At 37.7% G+C, this 17,818-nt stretch overlaps 1 protein-coding gene across 2 annotated transcripts in view; it reads right to left on the bottom strand.

Moving 5' to 3' along the window:
* The window catches only part of LOC133459484 (rho GTPase-activating protein 26-like), a 165,390-nt gene that overhangs the window by 72,885 nt on the left and 74,687 nt on the right, over positions 1-17,818 (bottom strand). For both annotated transcript variants that reach the window (XM_061739459.1, XM_061739460.1), the window contains exons 5-15: positions 17,645-17,746; positions 17,457-17,567; positions 16,290-16,394; positions 15,043-15,172; positions 11,543-11,643; positions 9,431-9,525; positions 5,894-5,972; positions 4,078-4,114; positions 3,873-3,938; positions 2,055-2,129; positions 1,315-1,399 (exon numbers count right to left, since the gene is read on the bottom strand). In XM_061739459.1, the coding sequence (XP_061595443.1) occupies positions 1,315-1,399; positions 2,055-2,129; positions 3,873-3,938; positions 4,078-4,114; positions 5,894-5,972; positions 9,431-9,525; positions 11,543-11,643; positions 15,043-15,172; positions 16,290-16,394; positions 17,457-17,567; positions 17,645-17,746 (986 nt within the window). The remainder of the gene's footprint in view (positions 1-1,314; positions 1,400-2,054; positions 2,130-3,872; positions 3,939-4,077; positions 4,115-5,893; positions 5,973-9,430; positions 9,526-11,542; positions 11,644-15,042; positions 15,173-16,289; positions 16,395-17,456; positions 17,568-17,644; positions 17,747-17,818) is intronic.

Raw genomic sequence — 17,818 nt, 5'->3', positions numbered from 1 at the left:
GTTTATCAAGTTGTATTTTTTTTATACTTTGTGATCTTATAAGCTAAGAAAACTTGAAGGACGATTGTTGTGAATTCTTCACGGACAGAGACGATCAGTTTAAGACGCTCTTATTTATTTAAGACGCTCTTATTTTGAAACGTAATCTAACGGCGCTAACCACTTCCGGTTGCGCAATTTAGCCGTTACGTAGCGCCGACAGGACAGTTAGATTGAGTCATTGACTATGTAAGTCATGTAATGTTGATTTATGTGGTAAAACTGTTCCGTTTCTAATTGTTCTTATCCTCTTGAGTATATTTAATATTAATAAGTGTTTGTTTTGTAATTAGCCATTCAAATAATAGCCTAACGTCGAGCTAAGTGGCTAATTTAGCTAGCGAGCTGCATCCCTGAGAATATGTGTGTATTGCTGCATTAGTTAATGCTTATTAATGTTAATACTTCGTGTTTGTGATTCATTCCCTTTGTTTATTGCAGAAACTCTTTCATCTTTCATCTGTTCATCATTCAATCAGTTCATTTCTGTCACCGTCCGTCATCTGTATGTGAATCCTCAATACAGTAACGTGTGGAATATTCAGATGTCTGACCGGAACCCTGTAGTGGTCAATCTTCATATTACACCAGTTTCTCAGGGGTCCAATCCCCAACAACGATGGTACTTTTGCTGTTTGCACTGTTATCCCACTGTTTAAGCCATACAGTTTGAATAAATGTGGAATCTGTTCTTACATTTCAAACTTGTTTCATTTGAGTCATTACAGTTTTGCAGTACAGGTGTACTAATTTAATTGGTTTTTATTAATTCAATGTAATCGGTGTAGTTTAGTAGTATTTAGTATTCTTTTAGAGCAGTGTTTTGGGGGCTCCAAAGACTGAATGTGGTCATAGATTTATAGTTACAAAGGTGGAGTTGAATTGGTATTTTTTTTATCGTTATCGGGATAAATGCCAGAAATTATTGCGATACATTTTGTAGTCCATACCGCCCATCCCTAGTTTCCATGTGAATGTGCACCTGTGGATCTGTGTTGAGCGCAGCGTGGATCCATTTAGGCACTGGTCTCTACTTATAACCATCCTTCCGTTTAGCTGACTGTTCCGGTTCATTATCCTGCCCTTAACCGTCACAGTGCGAAGACGGTAAAAGTGTCTTTATTTTACAAGTGTGGATTTGTCAGAGTGAAAAGTAAAAGACTGCAAGCTGAGATCACCGTCTTTGGAAGAATTAAAGCTTGAGATGAAGCATCGTGCAGCGCAGCAGTGAGAGGGTAAAAGTGTGAGGTCAGAGGTGAGAAGGCTCACACACACCTGAGATAATGCTTGATGGCACTCGTTATCGTTTTAATCTCCCACTCCGGGCTTTCCAGCTCAACGTCAGCACACGTCTTTGGATCTGACAAGACAGAAATATCCCAAAATGAGGTGCATTCATAATGTTGTGTTCTGGTTCGATTACCATATTTTCTGGACTATAAGCCTCTACTTTTTTCATAGGTTTTCAACAATGCGGCTAATACAAAGGTGCAGCTATTCTGTGGATTTTTCTTCCACCACTTGGGGCGCTCTAACCGGAATTAGAATCAAAACTAAGACAAAATAAATGCAAAGAAGAATACGCTACTTCATGTTTAGCAGATAGAAGTAGGTAGAAGCAGATTTCAAACAGATAAATAGACAAATAAATACCGGTTATTTTCTCTTGGTTCTGTCCCGTTTTAATCAGCAAAGTTGCTGCCGTGTTAAAAGACACTGTTAGAAAAGGATCTATTTAGGTACAAACATGTACATCATTTACAGTTCAAAATCCTTCTGTACATGCAGTAAATATCTAATCTAACAACAGAAATATCTGCGGCTTGCATATCTTTTTTTTTTTTTTTAAATAGAGCAGATGCAGCTTGCATATCTTTTTTTTTTTTTTAAATAGAGCGGATGCAGCTTGCATATCTTTTTTTTTTTTTTAAATAGAGCCGATGCGGCTTGTATGCAGGTGCGGCTTATAGTCCAGAAAATACGGTAAATGGATTTGTGTGTGTTTGTGTGCTCACCCATCGCCAGGCTCAGTAGTTTTTGTACTTTGGAGTTAACACCAGCAATTCGGTACAGGCCCTGCTCGTCAATACCTGGAGGAGATGAGAGGCAAAGCGGTTCTCATCCACTTATCAAAAATTCATCAGCACATTTCCTCTTCGGAGGATTCTGCAGTGGATTTACTGCACCGAAACTGACGCATCAGCAGCAGATCCGCACCAACCAGACGGGAATCCATCCGTTGGAAAATGGCAGGATCGTAATTGAAAATGTCATTTTGGGCATGAGGTTACACATATTCATGCTTACTTAGTATTTTCTTTCATTTTCATTGTTACAACAGTGAATTATCTGTGTCAGAAAAGTTCATGAAGGCTTCTGCTGCTCCTGGAAGGAGACGAGGCAGAACATTTCATTTTAACATCTAAGCTGATGTAAAAAAAGGGTTTACTAACATCCATATATATTTGTACCATTGTTGTGTTGAAATCAAAAGAATGAATCTGGCAATGTACAAACACAAGGTCATGTTGAACTCTAAATGTGAATGCATGGGGCAGCCAATGAGGAGGAGACTGGGGGCAGCCGTGCACGACCTTGCATGACCTTGCAGCAGAGGATAAAAGCACGGGCTGATACTGTGGACATATGGACCTTTACCGTGACATTTTAGAAGAACATATCTGTAGGGAGGGATATCAAGATACATCAGAGTATACACTGCAAAAACTCAAAATCTTAACAAGAATATTTGTCTTATTTCTAGTTAAAATGTCTCATTTTTAGTAAAAAAAAATCTCATTACACATTTTCACTTTTTAGAAAAATCTGCCAGTGGAACAATATTTTTTTGCTTGTAATGAGAAGATAAATCTTGTTCCACTGGCAGATTTTTCTAAAAAGTGAAAATTTACTTGAAACAGGTGAAAATTGTCAAATAAGTTATTTTTCTGGTGATGACTCGTGTTTTAAGTTTAATGAGATTTTTTGTCTAAAAATCAGACATTTTAACTAGAAATAAGACAAATATTCCTGGTAAGATTTTGGGTGTTTGCAGTGTAACATCCTCCCTCTGAGGCGGGTTCAATTTCTATTTAAGACCAGAATCCTGAACGACTATTACAATACCACATATGATGCTGAAGTTCTATCTAGTTAGATCTAGATTCCCTCTTTTCCACATTTTCCCTTTATCAGTTAGTGGACCACTTTTTTTTTTTCTTTTGTATTTTTCTGTTTTAACTCAGCTTTGCAATGCTCCTGGAACTAATGACCGTTCATAAGATGCTGTTTTCTTGCTTTTCTTTGTCATCCCAGTCTCACATTTGTTTCCAGTTAGAAACCTCAAAGGCAGGGGTCTGTTCTTTAGTGCGTTCAGCTCATTTACTGTAGTTTAACTCAACGCATGACTCAGCAAGAGAGCATCTGTAGTCAAAAAAAAGACTCCACAGATGGTTCTGATGTGATTTTATGCTCATCCTAGCATGCCTAATGTCTACCTACAGTCCTCTAATGAACTCAGTGCAGTCACACAAACATGAGTTCAAGTACAAATGGATCCATCCTAGTAGTATTAGTTTCATTTTAGAAGACAAAAGCAAAAGCATCTTTCTACAGTCACTCTGTACATCATTTAAATGAGCCATTTGGACAAAAATTCAGGTTAAATAGCAGCAGGGGATTGTGCATCCAGTGATCCTTACGGATCTGATTTATCATCTGCCGTTATGTGATCTGTGTTTTGATGTAATTTCAGGGAAAAATACAGAATAACAGAGGAAAGCAGTGAGATATCAGCAGAGAGAGAGAAAAAAAGTGAAAGAATGTGGGTGTACCTCGAGTCTCCACAGCATAGATGAACTTCTTCATCACATTGAACCCAACCACATCCAGCTGGACCACTGACGAAGAGACAGATGGACAAGACCAGTATGTTATGTATGTTAAAATAACATTTTAATTTAGCCTAAGCAGTTAAAGTTAAAGTGGATGACAAATTATTGTCAAAACAATGAATGAATCCCAGTTTAAGCTACTCACTGCCTTCAGCCTGGTTGTCCTTGTTGAGATTGTACACCTACAAATAAAGAAAAATAGACCATTTATATACACTTTTTCGCTGGCCAACTTATCTTAACTCTCTTTCTCTTCAATACAAAGAATTAGTCCTCTGGATTTGACTGGATTCCCAGAGTCGACAGGCACCAACAGGCACGGGAGAAACTGCCTCCGGACACCACTGGATGAGCATACAACCAGTGAAAAACAAAGCATGTGATATAGGCCAGACAACAGCCCAGCAATCAGCCAGTCATTTGAACCCAGGACACAGAAAATAGCGTGCAGCTGAGTAGGGACAGCAGCTAATGACGGGCTGGGAACGGGAGGGAATACCAGACCCGTTTCAGCAGAGAGATCGGAGGAGACCGGCCACAGAAAATGTGGGTTTTGGAGGTCTTTTGTATCCAAAGTTATCAGACTTTCCACATCTAACAGACCACAATAGAGAAATGTGCACTCGGGTTCACATTTATCTACTTGTCTGAGACGTGCCGCCACAAAACTGGAACTGCTGGTGACGTTGCACTCACTGACAACCACAGAAGTGAAAAGAGTTTACTCCAACAGTAGGAAGCATCCAGAGGTGGTAGTAACCAGTTACATTTACTCCATTACATTTACTTGAGTAAGTTTTGGGAAATGTTGTACTTTTAGGAGTAGTTTTGAATCACTATACTTTTTACTTTTACTTGAGTAGATTTGTGAAGAAGAAACTGTTCCTCTTACTCCGCTACATTAGGCTACGTTGAGCTGTTACTTTTCTTTTATCCCTTTTTTCTGCGTACGCGTCAATCTCATGACATCACTGAGTGATTCTTTGGGAAAAATGTTTGTTTTTGCATGTTTTGTCACATTTACACAGACTCAAACACACACAGAGTTTCTATGAGTTCATGTTTGTTCTAGTTCTGGTTAAAAAAGAAAAGTACAAAGGCTGGAAATTTTGTGCTACTTGTGCATAATTTATTTTTTGATTCTGTTATTATTTTATTTATTTTATTATTTATTAAAGTACTTGAATTTACTTTAAGATTATTTTAATTTAAACTATTTTTTATTTTTTATTAATTTTAATTTATTTTATTATTTTATTGATTTAATTTGCCTGAAGATGATTATTTTGTACTTTTGTCTGTTTGAATGGTTGTGTTAAAAAAATAAATCAGACGTTACTCAACAGTTACTCAGTACTTGAGTAGTTTTTTCACCAAGTACTTTTTTACTTTTTGACTACTTTTGACTTCTACTTGAGTCATATTATTCTGAAGTAACAGTACTTTTACTTGAGTACAATTTTTGGCTCCTCTACCAGCTCTGGTAGCATCAGCTCCCAGCAAAGAAAGACAAAAAACCCCAAGCAGTTCTGGGTTTCCAGCAGCTTTCCCTGAGCTCAGGAGCAGCTTGTTCTAACGTGTTTGCAGTAAATGGATGCTGGTTACTTTTATCAATCCAAATGTAGACACGAAGACAGTGTCTTGACACGCAAAAAGGGGGAAAACAAATCTGAATGAGTGCTGAACACAGCCGTGACACACTTGCCTGAGAGTGAACAATTTCATTTTATAAACAGCACAAACGAATAGTTTGGAATTCTGTTGTGAATGTTAACGCCCAGCGGCAGCTTGGAACAGGTTTGCACGGAGGGAGAGGTGCAGAGATTGATTTTATTGCTGAAAAAAACTCCTTTTTAAAGGTAAAGCTGAGGGGACATGTTGTCCCTCGGTCTAATCATCCGTCTCCGTCATCTCTTTTGATTCTGTCACGTAAGCACAAACCAGTAACCATGGTAACCTACCGGTTCTCTACCGTCCATAGCCTCCATCCACAACCGCCGGTCTTCTTCTGACATCGCCTGCATGGTGATCACACCCGGCCTTGAGAGAGACACACACACACACACACACACACACACACACACACACATTAGTTTGTTATATCATATACAAGACTGTCTCAGAAAATTAGAATATTGTGATTTTCTGTAATGCAATTACAAAAATGTCATACATTCTGGATTCATTACAAATCAACTGAAATATTGCAAGCCTTTTATTATTTTAATATTGCTGATCATGGCTTACAGCTTAATAAAAACTCAAATATCCTATCTCAAAAAATTTGAATATTCTGGGAATCTTAATCTTAAACTGTAAACCATAATCAGCAATATTAAAATAATAAAAGGCTTGCAATATTTCAGTTGATTTGTAATGAATCCAGAATGTATGACATTTTTGTTTTTTTAATTGCATTACAGAAAATAAAGAACTTCATCACAATATTCTACTTTTCTGAGACAGTCCTGTAGCACGTGGCAAACATCGTCAGTTAGATTCAGTGAGATAAAGAGACTAACCAAAGAGCTTCAAATGAAATAAACTGTTATCCAGTTAAGTTATTTCACTTGTTCCTTCACTAAAACTGCACTTGACTCATTTTCTTTTTCATTTTACTCATTTCCTCAGTTTTTCCCCCCGGAGTAAATTATATTCATTTGTGGATGCCAGAACAATGACTATTGTAAATCAGATGATCAACTGCACAGGTCCAATTTTTTTACCATAAAAGGCTCCGAGGATGAGGAGCAACGCCTGAAAAATTCATCAGCTAACAAGAATTCATTAGATTAAGCAGCTTAGACAAATCATCCTGACAGGGGCATCAGTCAGCGAGCGTGCTCGCACCTCCCTGACCTGCAGCCTAATTAACTCTGTCCATCCCCCGTCTGCAGGTCTGCAATTGATGTTTTACAGTCAGCCTGTCACTCGCTGCACATTCATCTTGTACACTCATCCAGACACACTGGGATCCCAGCCCAAACCCCCCCGTTACCCCCCGTTACCCCCCCGAGGCCGCGGTGCAGAATCAGTACAACTTTGTCCAGCTTGAACGAACCTGGGAGATAACAGACATCTCAGAAGTGGCTCTGTCAATCCCAGCTTGCACCGCTCAGCTACGAGCGTGTTTGCAGGACGGAGGTGGGAGTAAACAGCAAAGTGGCATTCCACCAGGAAAATGTAAAAAAATATATATATAAATAAAACCAAGATCTGTGTGAATTAAACATCAATTCTGGGAAGCGCTCGCTACTAGAGACAACAGAAGTTTCCGCTCTCATTTATGATGCCTGTTATTCTGAGTAGCGGGGGATGAAATAAGAATAATAAAGCACTTTTTTTCCTTTTGGGAATGAAAAAGTTTCCTGTAGAACAGTACCTGAACTAAGAGCAGAGACAGCTCAGCAGCCCACTCAAGCCCCTAGGTATGGAAATACAAGCACATTCTTGCAAACTAATACTAACAGCTACAAAAACCATTTGAATAAGTGTTTTTGGGGTTTAATCAGTCTCTTAAAAAGTAACACAAGTTGTTCTAACTAACTTTACACAAACCAGTAGACGCACACACCCAGACGTATAAATAGCAACGCAGTGGTGAAGTGAAGCATGAAGCTGATGAGGAGGAGGAGGGGGAGGAAGGACAGCACCCCAGGTACAACATTGCTAAGTCCAATCTTCAGTTAGTATCAACTCTGCAGCGCCCTCGTGTGCAGGACGGCTGCAATTACACCCTGGGAACCTCAGGTTCATTTCTTTTTTTTTTTATACTCTTTTTTTATTTAGGCAACAAAGAACCCGAGGGCATCATGGGTGTTACAAAGTCAAGGCAATACAATTTCTTCCATACATCGTGCTACCGTGTCATATCTTTGTTAGTCACATTTCTGCAGTTCAAGTTTCAATACAAAAGAGAGTCTCTCCATACAATAAACACCTTCTACAATCTTCAGCCACTGATCTTTTGTTGGAGGTAGTGCTGGGCGGTATGACCAAAAATTTATATCACGGTATTTTTAAAAATTATATCGGTTTCACGGTATATCACGCTATTTTTTTTTTCATGCACAACTGGGTGTTAACCACATTTTCTAATGATTTGGAAAGGAATTGCTGCAGTAAATTGGCTTAGAATGGCCTATTTTACTGTCATGAGGAGGAAATATTGTAGAAAAACATTAATGTCCACACTACTATAAATACAGGTTTGCATGGCCTCACAAAATTATGCCGTTTACAATGAGGTAAACTTCTGATTCTAATGAAGTGAGAGAATCAGTCAGACAACACTTAAAGACTTTAAGTGTTGTCTGACTGATCTTTTACAAAATTACAAGGTAGAAAATATTTATTGAACGTAAAAAACTGAACATGTTTTAATTTCCAGCATTATGTTGTTTAGGTTCCACCTCCTGGTGAATGTTAGGTCAAATTCTTCGTGGTTACTTTTTGGTTGGCCAACGATTTATGTTTGTGGTGCAACTGTTACGGGAGCGGTCAGTCTGTTTCCTTATTTTACAACGCCGTTATTAATTGTTCGTTTTTTTTTCCCACTTATTCCACCTAACACCAAAAGTGTTTTTTTGCCATTTTCGGCCGAACAATTTCGGTTAACGAACAATCGGTGCATCAATACGGCTAAACAGTCCCCTCACAAACAGTGTCCAGCGGCGCTACCTTCCGCGGCGCGGCGGAACGTAGCGCCGCGTTCCCAACGTTGTGTAGCTACTGTACATACTCACCGGTATTACGGTATATGAAAATTCATATCATAAGAAAAATAAACACCGGTATTCGGTATGAACCGGTATACCGCCCAGCACTAGTTGGAGGGTCAGCATGCAACCAACTACGAGTTATCGCTTTCCTGCTGCTTGCCAGAAGTATCTTCAGCAAATATTTATCTTTAAGAGGAACAGTTTCTGGCATCTTTCCTAAATACAATGTGATGAACGAGCAATCTAACTCCACTCCCAACATTTCAGATATCGCTGTTGCACCTCCTGCCAATATGGCTGTATCTTTGGGCAAGCCCAGAGAATATGGTAATGGTTTGCCATAGAGGTTCCGCATTGCCTCCAACAAAATCCCCGGCTCTGAGTGTGTGTTTGTAGTGCTGTTATTCTGGGGGTGATGAAGTATCTCACAATATTCTTCCAGCCAAACTCTCTCAGGGCTCTTGAGTTTGCAGTGGTTGCCTGTGTCTCACATATCTCCGTCCAGTCTTCCTCTCATATTTGTGCACCTGACTCTTTCTCCCATTTTTGTTTGATATATATATATTGTAGTGTTTTTTTGCCATTTGTATACTTCCAATTTTTTATTTTCTCCCATTATGTATGCATTAGAGAATAGAGTAATCCTCAAGTTCATTTCTGATGTGATAGCAAAGTCAAAACCTTTAATAAAATGGATTTATATTAACAAACACCTGAAACTATTAAAGCTACAGTAGGGGTCAAAAGCTTACGTAGGGAGTCTCCACATACACTCACCTTTCCACCGCCTCCACATCAAAACAGAACCTCTTTTCTATGGAGTCCGTCTTCCTCCTGGTGCACGACTTCAGGTTGAAACTCTCCTCCTCTCCCTGACAAAGAAACATGGAGAGAAAAATCACTGCATCATAACGGCAACACTTTCACCAATGCATCCAAAAGTGACATGGAAAAATCCTTAATCCCCTAAGTGCAAGATCAAACTTGTTCTGCATGCCATTCAGTATGATAATGTTTGGGGTGTTTTTCAATAAAATATGTTGGTTTTCAGAGTTTGACCCTTTCCTCTGCTTCCTATTATGTTGCAGAATAAGTTTAAACCAATTTGATTGTGATCAAGTTTCCTAGTTTGTGAACTTTTTCTACAAAGAAACAACAAATTATAATGTTTGGATGTACACACATCCAATATACAGGACTGTCTCAGAAAATTAGAATATTGTCATTTTCTGTAATGCAATTACAAAAACAAGAATATTATATAATAACGAGAATATTCTGGGAATCTTAATCTTAAACTGTAAGCCATAATCAGCAATATTAAAATAATAAAAGGCTTGCAATATTTCAGTTGATTGTAATGAATCCAGAATGTACGTATGACATTTTTGTTTTTTTTAATTGCATTACAGAAAATAAAGAACTTTATCACAATATTCAAATTTTCTGAGACAGTCCTGTAGAAGCTAAAAATCTGGAGGAAGAACATTTGATTCAATAAATGTAAAACATAAATAATACTAAAACTGTAGCCGTCATCTTCATTTATTTTTGTTATTATTTATTTATTATGCTTCCAGTTTGACCCCCCATGAAACAGACGGATAATAACAACTGTAAAACACGGCAGAGGGGCCGTTATGGTCGGTTTTCCACATGTACAAAATCATGACACATTTACTAGATTATCAAAAATCTGTCTATGTATGGAAACAAAGAGACAAGGTTTGAGAAAACGTATCCAAGGAGCCAGGTTAATTTGTTTGGGATGAAACATTTTAGCAGCTTTGTGTGTGTTTTAGGCACTTCTATGTTTTATGGGGGAGTGTGAAGTGCAAGTGCATAATTACCAAAGAAATCAGTGTCAAATATCAACAACATCAAAATTTCCAGCCTCGTGAAGAATGACTGTACATAACAGTCTGACAATAAACCTGACAATAAATGTACATACTGGAAAATAATGTGCAATATCATTCACTGCAACGTGCAATTATGTAAATATCCGTCTGTTATCTTATTTTATATACCAGTATTTTTTATTATTATTATTATTATTATTATTGTATATACCAGTACTGTTTATAGTGTGTCATACTCTGATATTTATTATTGTATTATTATTATTTCTATTGATGCTTCTTGTTTAGCACTATCCCCTTTGCTGCTGTACACTGCGAATTTCCCCGCTGTGGGACTAATAAAGGAATATCTTATCTTATCTCTCTTGTCTTATAAGCTTGCCCCAATTCAAAATACATTTTAAGAAATATTTCCAGAAATAATGCAGACAAAAGGTAGCTGGATTGCCAGAAGAAATTGCTGGCCAAGCTGAAACCTTCAATGTTTTTTTTTTTTGTTTTTTTTGTAGAAGACATTAGGTCCTTTTAATTATAAAAATGAAAGCCTGGAACAGGTTTTCAAAAACCATCGGAAAGCTCAGTATGGAGGTTTGTTTTGTTTTTTTAATAAAAGAATTCTTAGGATTTGTTGTGGAAAGGTGTAGAAATAAAGATTGAATGATTATTTTGTGTGTGCCCACACACGCTCATGGAGCTGCTGCAGGTTCGGCGTTAGGGAGGGGGATGAAAGTTTGTTGTAGAAACAAGCTGGCAGTTTCCAGGAAAAAGACAAACCGCTGATTTAAAGCCGAGCACGTAAGCTGCTTTGACCTTGACGTAACTTTCGATTACTGGAAATAATATACACAGACATAAAATAAGAGACTGTCACGACCAAGAGCAAGCAGCAGTGTTAACTGGAAGGCAGCTCTAAGGGATGAACTGCAAATTGGACACGACAGGATCAAGTGACACTCAGAGAATAGTTTTTTTTTTTTTTTTTCTTTTTGAGAAACACGTCAGCACACTTGGGTTCTTGTTTACTGACCATTTTGCCTCCAGATTTGGGGTCAAACAGGACCATGGTGACCTTCTTGGGCTCGCGGTGGTATGTGCAGTAGTACTTTACCCATGTGGATACGAATGAACCTGCAAGAAGCAGACACAAAGACAGGAGATCAGAGGAGAGAAGAGTAAATGATGATGTCAAACTGTCTGAGAAAAAACACAGTCAGAGGCGGGCAGGGTTAAAACAACAGAAAAAAAGGATGAGTCAGGCCTCTTTTAGTGCTGGATGTGTTACCATGGTAACTGCATGCGGACGGCGCTGCAGTCACGTCTCCAGCAGATCAGACTTGACTTTGTCAGCTATTGGTTCATTATGGTTTGTTTGTTCTTTTTCTCTGACAAAACATGTGTGTGCACGTGTGTGCACGTGTGTGCACGTGTGTGCACCGAGCAAAATGCTACCAAAATGCATGTGCTGTGCCGAGTACACACACACACACACACACACACACACACACACACACACACACACACACACAGAGCCATGTTCTCTTCATTATTATGGAAGAATACAGTTGCAGAAAATTTAAATATTCACAAAACAGCAAGCCAGAATCTGTTTTTTGCTGGCAAACAATTCCATACACTGTATTTTATAACTGATGATTCAAACATTGTAGTCAGAAACAGGAAGAACTCAAAAGAGAAGAGATACTTAGTACTTTTTGTGTTTACTTGTAGTTTCAGCAGTATATATTCAGGGAGAATACCACTCGCTCCTAACGCCCAAGACAAATACCTTTTTGAAATACTATCTGTGCCAAGCAAAATAAAAAAGCAATTACAAGGAAGTGGTTTGACAGGAAACCAAGAAAAGATGAACGGGAAGTTTGATATAGAGAAACACTTTCCTCAAGACTCTTTTATGATATATTCTCATAATAGTCCAAGTGAGTTACACACACACACACACACACACACACACACACACACACACACACACACACACACACACACACACACACACACACACACACACACACACACACACACACACACACACACACACACACACACACTCACTCTTATGGTTTTAATAAATATTTAATAATATTTAGGCCGATAAAAAGTCACTATTTTACATTTGCACAAACAAAATAATGGTTTATAGTATTATATCCTGTCTAAACGTTTAGATAAAATTACCTCTCGACCAGAAATAATAATAATAATAATAATTTTCCCCAGAGGGGACAATAAAGGTTTCAATCCATCAATGAAAATGGCGAGGCCTATGTTTTCAGTTGCCATGGTAACACTAAACAAGCGGGTTGAAACCCCGACAGTCTTGCGCTGCCAGGGACGCTTTAAGCTTGATGAAAGAAACAAAACTTTGTTACTGTGAGACGCAGGCCCACTTCATCATCTCATTGTAGCTCTTCTGCTTATCTGGACTTTTTGTTTCACAATTCTCCGTGTGAAGCTTAATGTTTATTAATCTCTGGATGATTATCATCTAAAAATATCAGATTGATACAGTATATGGGGTGAATTAGGCTGAAATTATAATATAATATCACACTATCCACAGAAATGTAAAAACCACCCCGAGACAGAAGCAGAAAAGGCGCACATCCCCTAATTATTATTTTTTTTTTGTCTGCATATATATTAATGGTTAATACCATGTTGGTAAGAACCTAAAGCATGCATATATATATATATATATATATTATATATATATATATATATGCATTTTTGATATAAAATATATATGATCGTCACAACAACGTCACGACAACGTCACGACGCGGAGCATCTCTGATGACGGAGCCAGGAGTTCTGCCAATCCTTGCTACTTCCAGAAATGCTACTTTACAATATTTAAAGTAGCTGTTGAAAAATAGCAAATCTACAAGCTCATATCGCTGCACTCAGGGCAGACTGCTGCACTATAAGTTTGTAGATCTGCTATTTTTCAGCTGGTGCTGCGTGTAAATGGCAGCAGATTACGTGCAGAGTGAATTAAGCATTTCTGTCATTTTACGTTTTATTTTTATGCTTTTATTTTGAAGAGCACCGTTCTTCCTCTGTTACCTCCGTTATTGACGAAGCTTAACTTCCTATTCCCGTTCGGGCGTGCTAACGCTGCTCCAGAGTTGGTAAAATATGCAAGCAAATGATTAACTTGTCATATTTTGTGTTGAAACTTATGAAAAGTTATTTTATTGTGGTTCGCCCCGTGTTTTTGTTGTTTACATGTCTCAAATCTTTGCTTCTCTGAGGGTCTCTGGAAAAATAAATTGAGATTAAGGGTGATGGCCAAATGCAGATAATACTGGGGTCCTTGACATGCCACTTTGAGATCTAAATATGTTGTTATATCGTTATTGAATGCACTGTATTTTTTATTTGTTGCATTGATTGACTGAATGTGCCTATATTTTCAACACTGTGCCTAGTTTTATGTTTTACACTATGCAATACGTTTTACACTGTACAATATGTTTTTATACAGAACTTTGTATTTTTTTCTTTATCCTTTTGAAGAAAAAAAAAAAGTCTTTGACAGATCACCTGTTTTGTGATCGTATTTGTTACAAGGTGGTGGTGGTGTGTGAGGGGGTGTGTGTGAGGAGGTATATGTGAGGGGGTGTGGTCCAACTTTCTAATTGCGGGGTAAAGGGGAGGTAATTATCAGACGTTTTGCCAATTGTTCAAATCTTTATAATTATAATCTACAATTACCAGGTAATATTATGGAAACAACACACGCTTTCTTTTACAGTCCAGTTTCACTTTAATTACTGAGTAAAAGCCAGGTAAAAATGTCTGTACTTATTGGGTAAATACTGATTAACTATCAGGTTAATTACAAGGTCAATAGAGTCATTTACACCCTCGGGGGTACATGCACCAATCCATTGATAATACATAAATCAATAATGAATGGGTAAATACCTGGTAGTTATCCATGAAATGTATAGTAAATACAAGATAACTACATGGTCATTGAAGTGTAATTAGCTGGTAACTACCTCAAATATTGGTTATAATTTCCTGGTAGTTCGCAGAAAAATACTTAGTAATTACCTGGTACTTACTTAATTACATGGTAAATTGACTGGTGGTTACCAATATTAACCTAGTAAATACCTGTAATTTCCCTCATAGTTCCCATCTAATGTCTTTTTAATTACCTAGTAATGTTTAGTTTAAACAACCAGCTATTTACTATGTAATTACATGGTAAATACACATAATTACATGGTACAAGAAAATACGTAATAATTACCTAGTACTTACTGGGTAAATTACCCGGTAGTTACCATGTAATTACTGTGTAAATACAAGGTATTACTAGGTAATTACAGTGTAATTACCATGGTATTACCTGGTTATTACTGTACTGTAAAAGAACTGTAAAGAACTGAAGAACTGTAAAGATCAATATGTTCTGTTGTGTGAAAGGCATTGATAAAAATAAAGACAGAACTTCTCTACACACACACACACACACACACACACACACACACGTACGTTTCTCCAGCACGAACAGGTATCCCTCCATGGTGTGCTGGCTGACGCTCTTGTGTTCATGTGGATTCTCCTTCATCTTCTTCATCAGACTCTCCACCTCAGATCGCGTGCTCTCAAACCGGTTCCTCGTCTGTCAACACAAACAGAGAACGCAGACCTTCCATCACGTGTCCTGATCCTGTGCAGCTTGTATCAACAGCAGAACTTAGACTCCAGTATAAAAAAAATAATAATAATAAATCATGGTAACAAATTACAGTTGGTAATTACTCAAAAACATTGTTTTCTTTCACCATTTCCCCATGAAGCATAAATGGCAGTATTCTTTATGCTTGGTTTTTCATGTGAACATGGTAACACAACAGGCCTCCGCCCTGCAAGCATGCATGCAAGTTCACAACTTACAGGACTGTCTCAGAAAATTTGAATATTGTGATAAAGTTCTTTATTTTCTGTAATGCAATTAAAAAAACAAAAATGTCATACATTCTGGATTCATTACAAATCAACTGAAATATTACATGCATTTTATTATTTTAATATTGCTGATTATGGCTTACAGTTTTAGATTAAGATTCCTAGAATATTATAATTTTTTTAGATAGGATATTTGAGTTTTCTTAAGCTGTAAGCCATGATCAGCAAATTCTTTTGTAATTGCATTACAGAAAATCACAATATTCTAATTTTCTGAGACAGTCCTGTATACCCACTGCATTTCAAACTTGCGTCAAAAATATAAAGTTAAATTTTTTTTCTTAATTGCCTCATGCAATCAAGTTATTAAAGGTGATGTGAGATTAAAATAATCAACAATATGCAGGTTCTTCCTCCGGCTACAGTGGAAAGACCAAGCACGTCACCAAACAGAGGATAAGTAGGTGAATTATTTTTAAATAATGATTGTTTTTCTTTTAAAGGATTTTACAAGGTTTTAATTGTCTTAGCTGACCACTGAATTTCTCTCTGCCTGCAGGCCTTTAACAATTATTCCAGAGACTCAAAATTTTAAACTCCCAAACTATACATTTATTTGTGGCTCAAGAAGCTGACAGAACTGACTTCAAACGACTTCTAAACCTTCATCTTGAAAACCACTTGTATAAATTGAGTATTACACCTCAAACCTTTGTTCTGCAGAGGTAAAGGGCTTTAAACTGTTCTATCAAAGCAGATCAATATAAGGATGATGGATGAACCTCTTCATCTTCTACAAGTGTCATATCTGGGTCTCTGTGTGCTCTTACGTTCTGTATGCTGATGGTGAGGTCGGTCTTAAAGTGGTTGAAGTCCTTTGCCAGCTCGTAACCATGGTGATAGTAGGTGAACAGGCCTTGAAGAAATGCCAGCAACTGGAGAGAGAGAAAACAGTGACAAAGGGAAGAAAGTAAATGAAAAACAAGACAGCAACAAGGAGAAGGAGATGAAAAGACAAGCAGTTACCGCAGAAATATGAGGAATTATTACAAATATGCAAGAGGGAGGAGAGGATGAGAGAAAGGATAACATAAAGTTATATTTGTAAACTTATTATTTGCAGTGAAATGAAAAATTGAATATTGGATTAGTACCGTATTTTCCGCACTATAAGGCGCACCCAAAAGCCTTTAATTTTCCCAAAAACCGGCAGTGCGCCTTATATATGATCATTACGGTCATTTCTGTTACTGTAGTCAGGGGGATTGTGGGTAATGTAGTTGGTGTCGCCGAAGTAATGGCGCTAAAAACGTCAGGAATCGTCACAGACGTTCAAGACAACAGCAGCGACGCTGACTCGCATAATGGAGACTTTGACGAGACGGAGCAAAGCTGGTTTTTATTTTGTTAATAAAGTTTGACATATGGTACTTTTCTTCTTGTTTTTTTTTTTGCATTTGCTGTAGGATTTTGTAGCATTTCCTGTAGCTCCATCAGGTAGATACGTAACTCAACCCCAGCCACTGTAGTACGGTATTTTACCAGATATTTAGTGCGCCTTATAATGCTTAGACTTTTTCCTTATATACGGAAAAAGTGTTAAAATACGTCATTGAATTGCCTTATAGTGCGGAAAATATGGTATTTAACAAAGCATAATGGCATTTCAGGTAAAATTACAGTTATAATCCCTTATAAATGGAATTTTAATGTGTGTGATTAGATTTAAAAGGCCTCTCCCGGGTCTAATGCTCTTTTACCAGATATTTAGTGCGCCTTATAATGCGGTGAGCCTTATATATGGAAAACATTTTAAAATATGTCATTCATTGAAGGTGTGCCTTATAGTGCGGAAAATATGGTATTAAAGCAAAATAATGCTAAAACAGAGCATGTTTACACAGCTTATTGAAGAGACTATGATAGTTTAAAAAAAAGACTTAGATTACCCACTACTTAGATTACATCTAAGTAGTGGGGGAAAAAATGTTTCTTACCGGCTCCACAAAGTCAAACATCTTCCTCTCTTGAACTTCCTGCACTTTGAAGACGTACTCCAGAGAAACCTCGTAGAAATGCTGCCGGACGTTGTCTACCTGGCTGTCCGCCTACGACGGGGAAGGAAATTCATAAAAGTGGAAAACCGAAGTAAAACTGTGTAAACAGTAAAGGGACGCTCTCGTACCTCGTGTAGATGGGACTCTTTCTTCCTGGCTGAAAGACTCAGGTGCTTCTCCAGCACTGCACAATACTTCTCCGTCTCTTTGTCATACTTTTTCTTGGCTTCCTGTCAAAAAACAAAAAGTAAAAGTCAACTTTATTGTAAGACAAACATACTAAAATAAAGAAGCTTTTCCCC

The sequence above is a fragment of the Cololabis saira genome, chromosome 14 (genome assembly GCF_033807715.1).
Source record: "Cololabis saira isolate AMF1-May2022 chromosome 14, fColSai1.1, whole genome shotgun sequence".
Lineage (NCBI taxonomy): Eukaryota > Metazoa > Chordata > Actinopteri > Beloniformes > Belonidae > Cololabis > Cololabis saira.
Note: the sequence above shows the minus strand (reverse complement) of the source record. Positions and strands in the feature narration are given on the sequence as shown.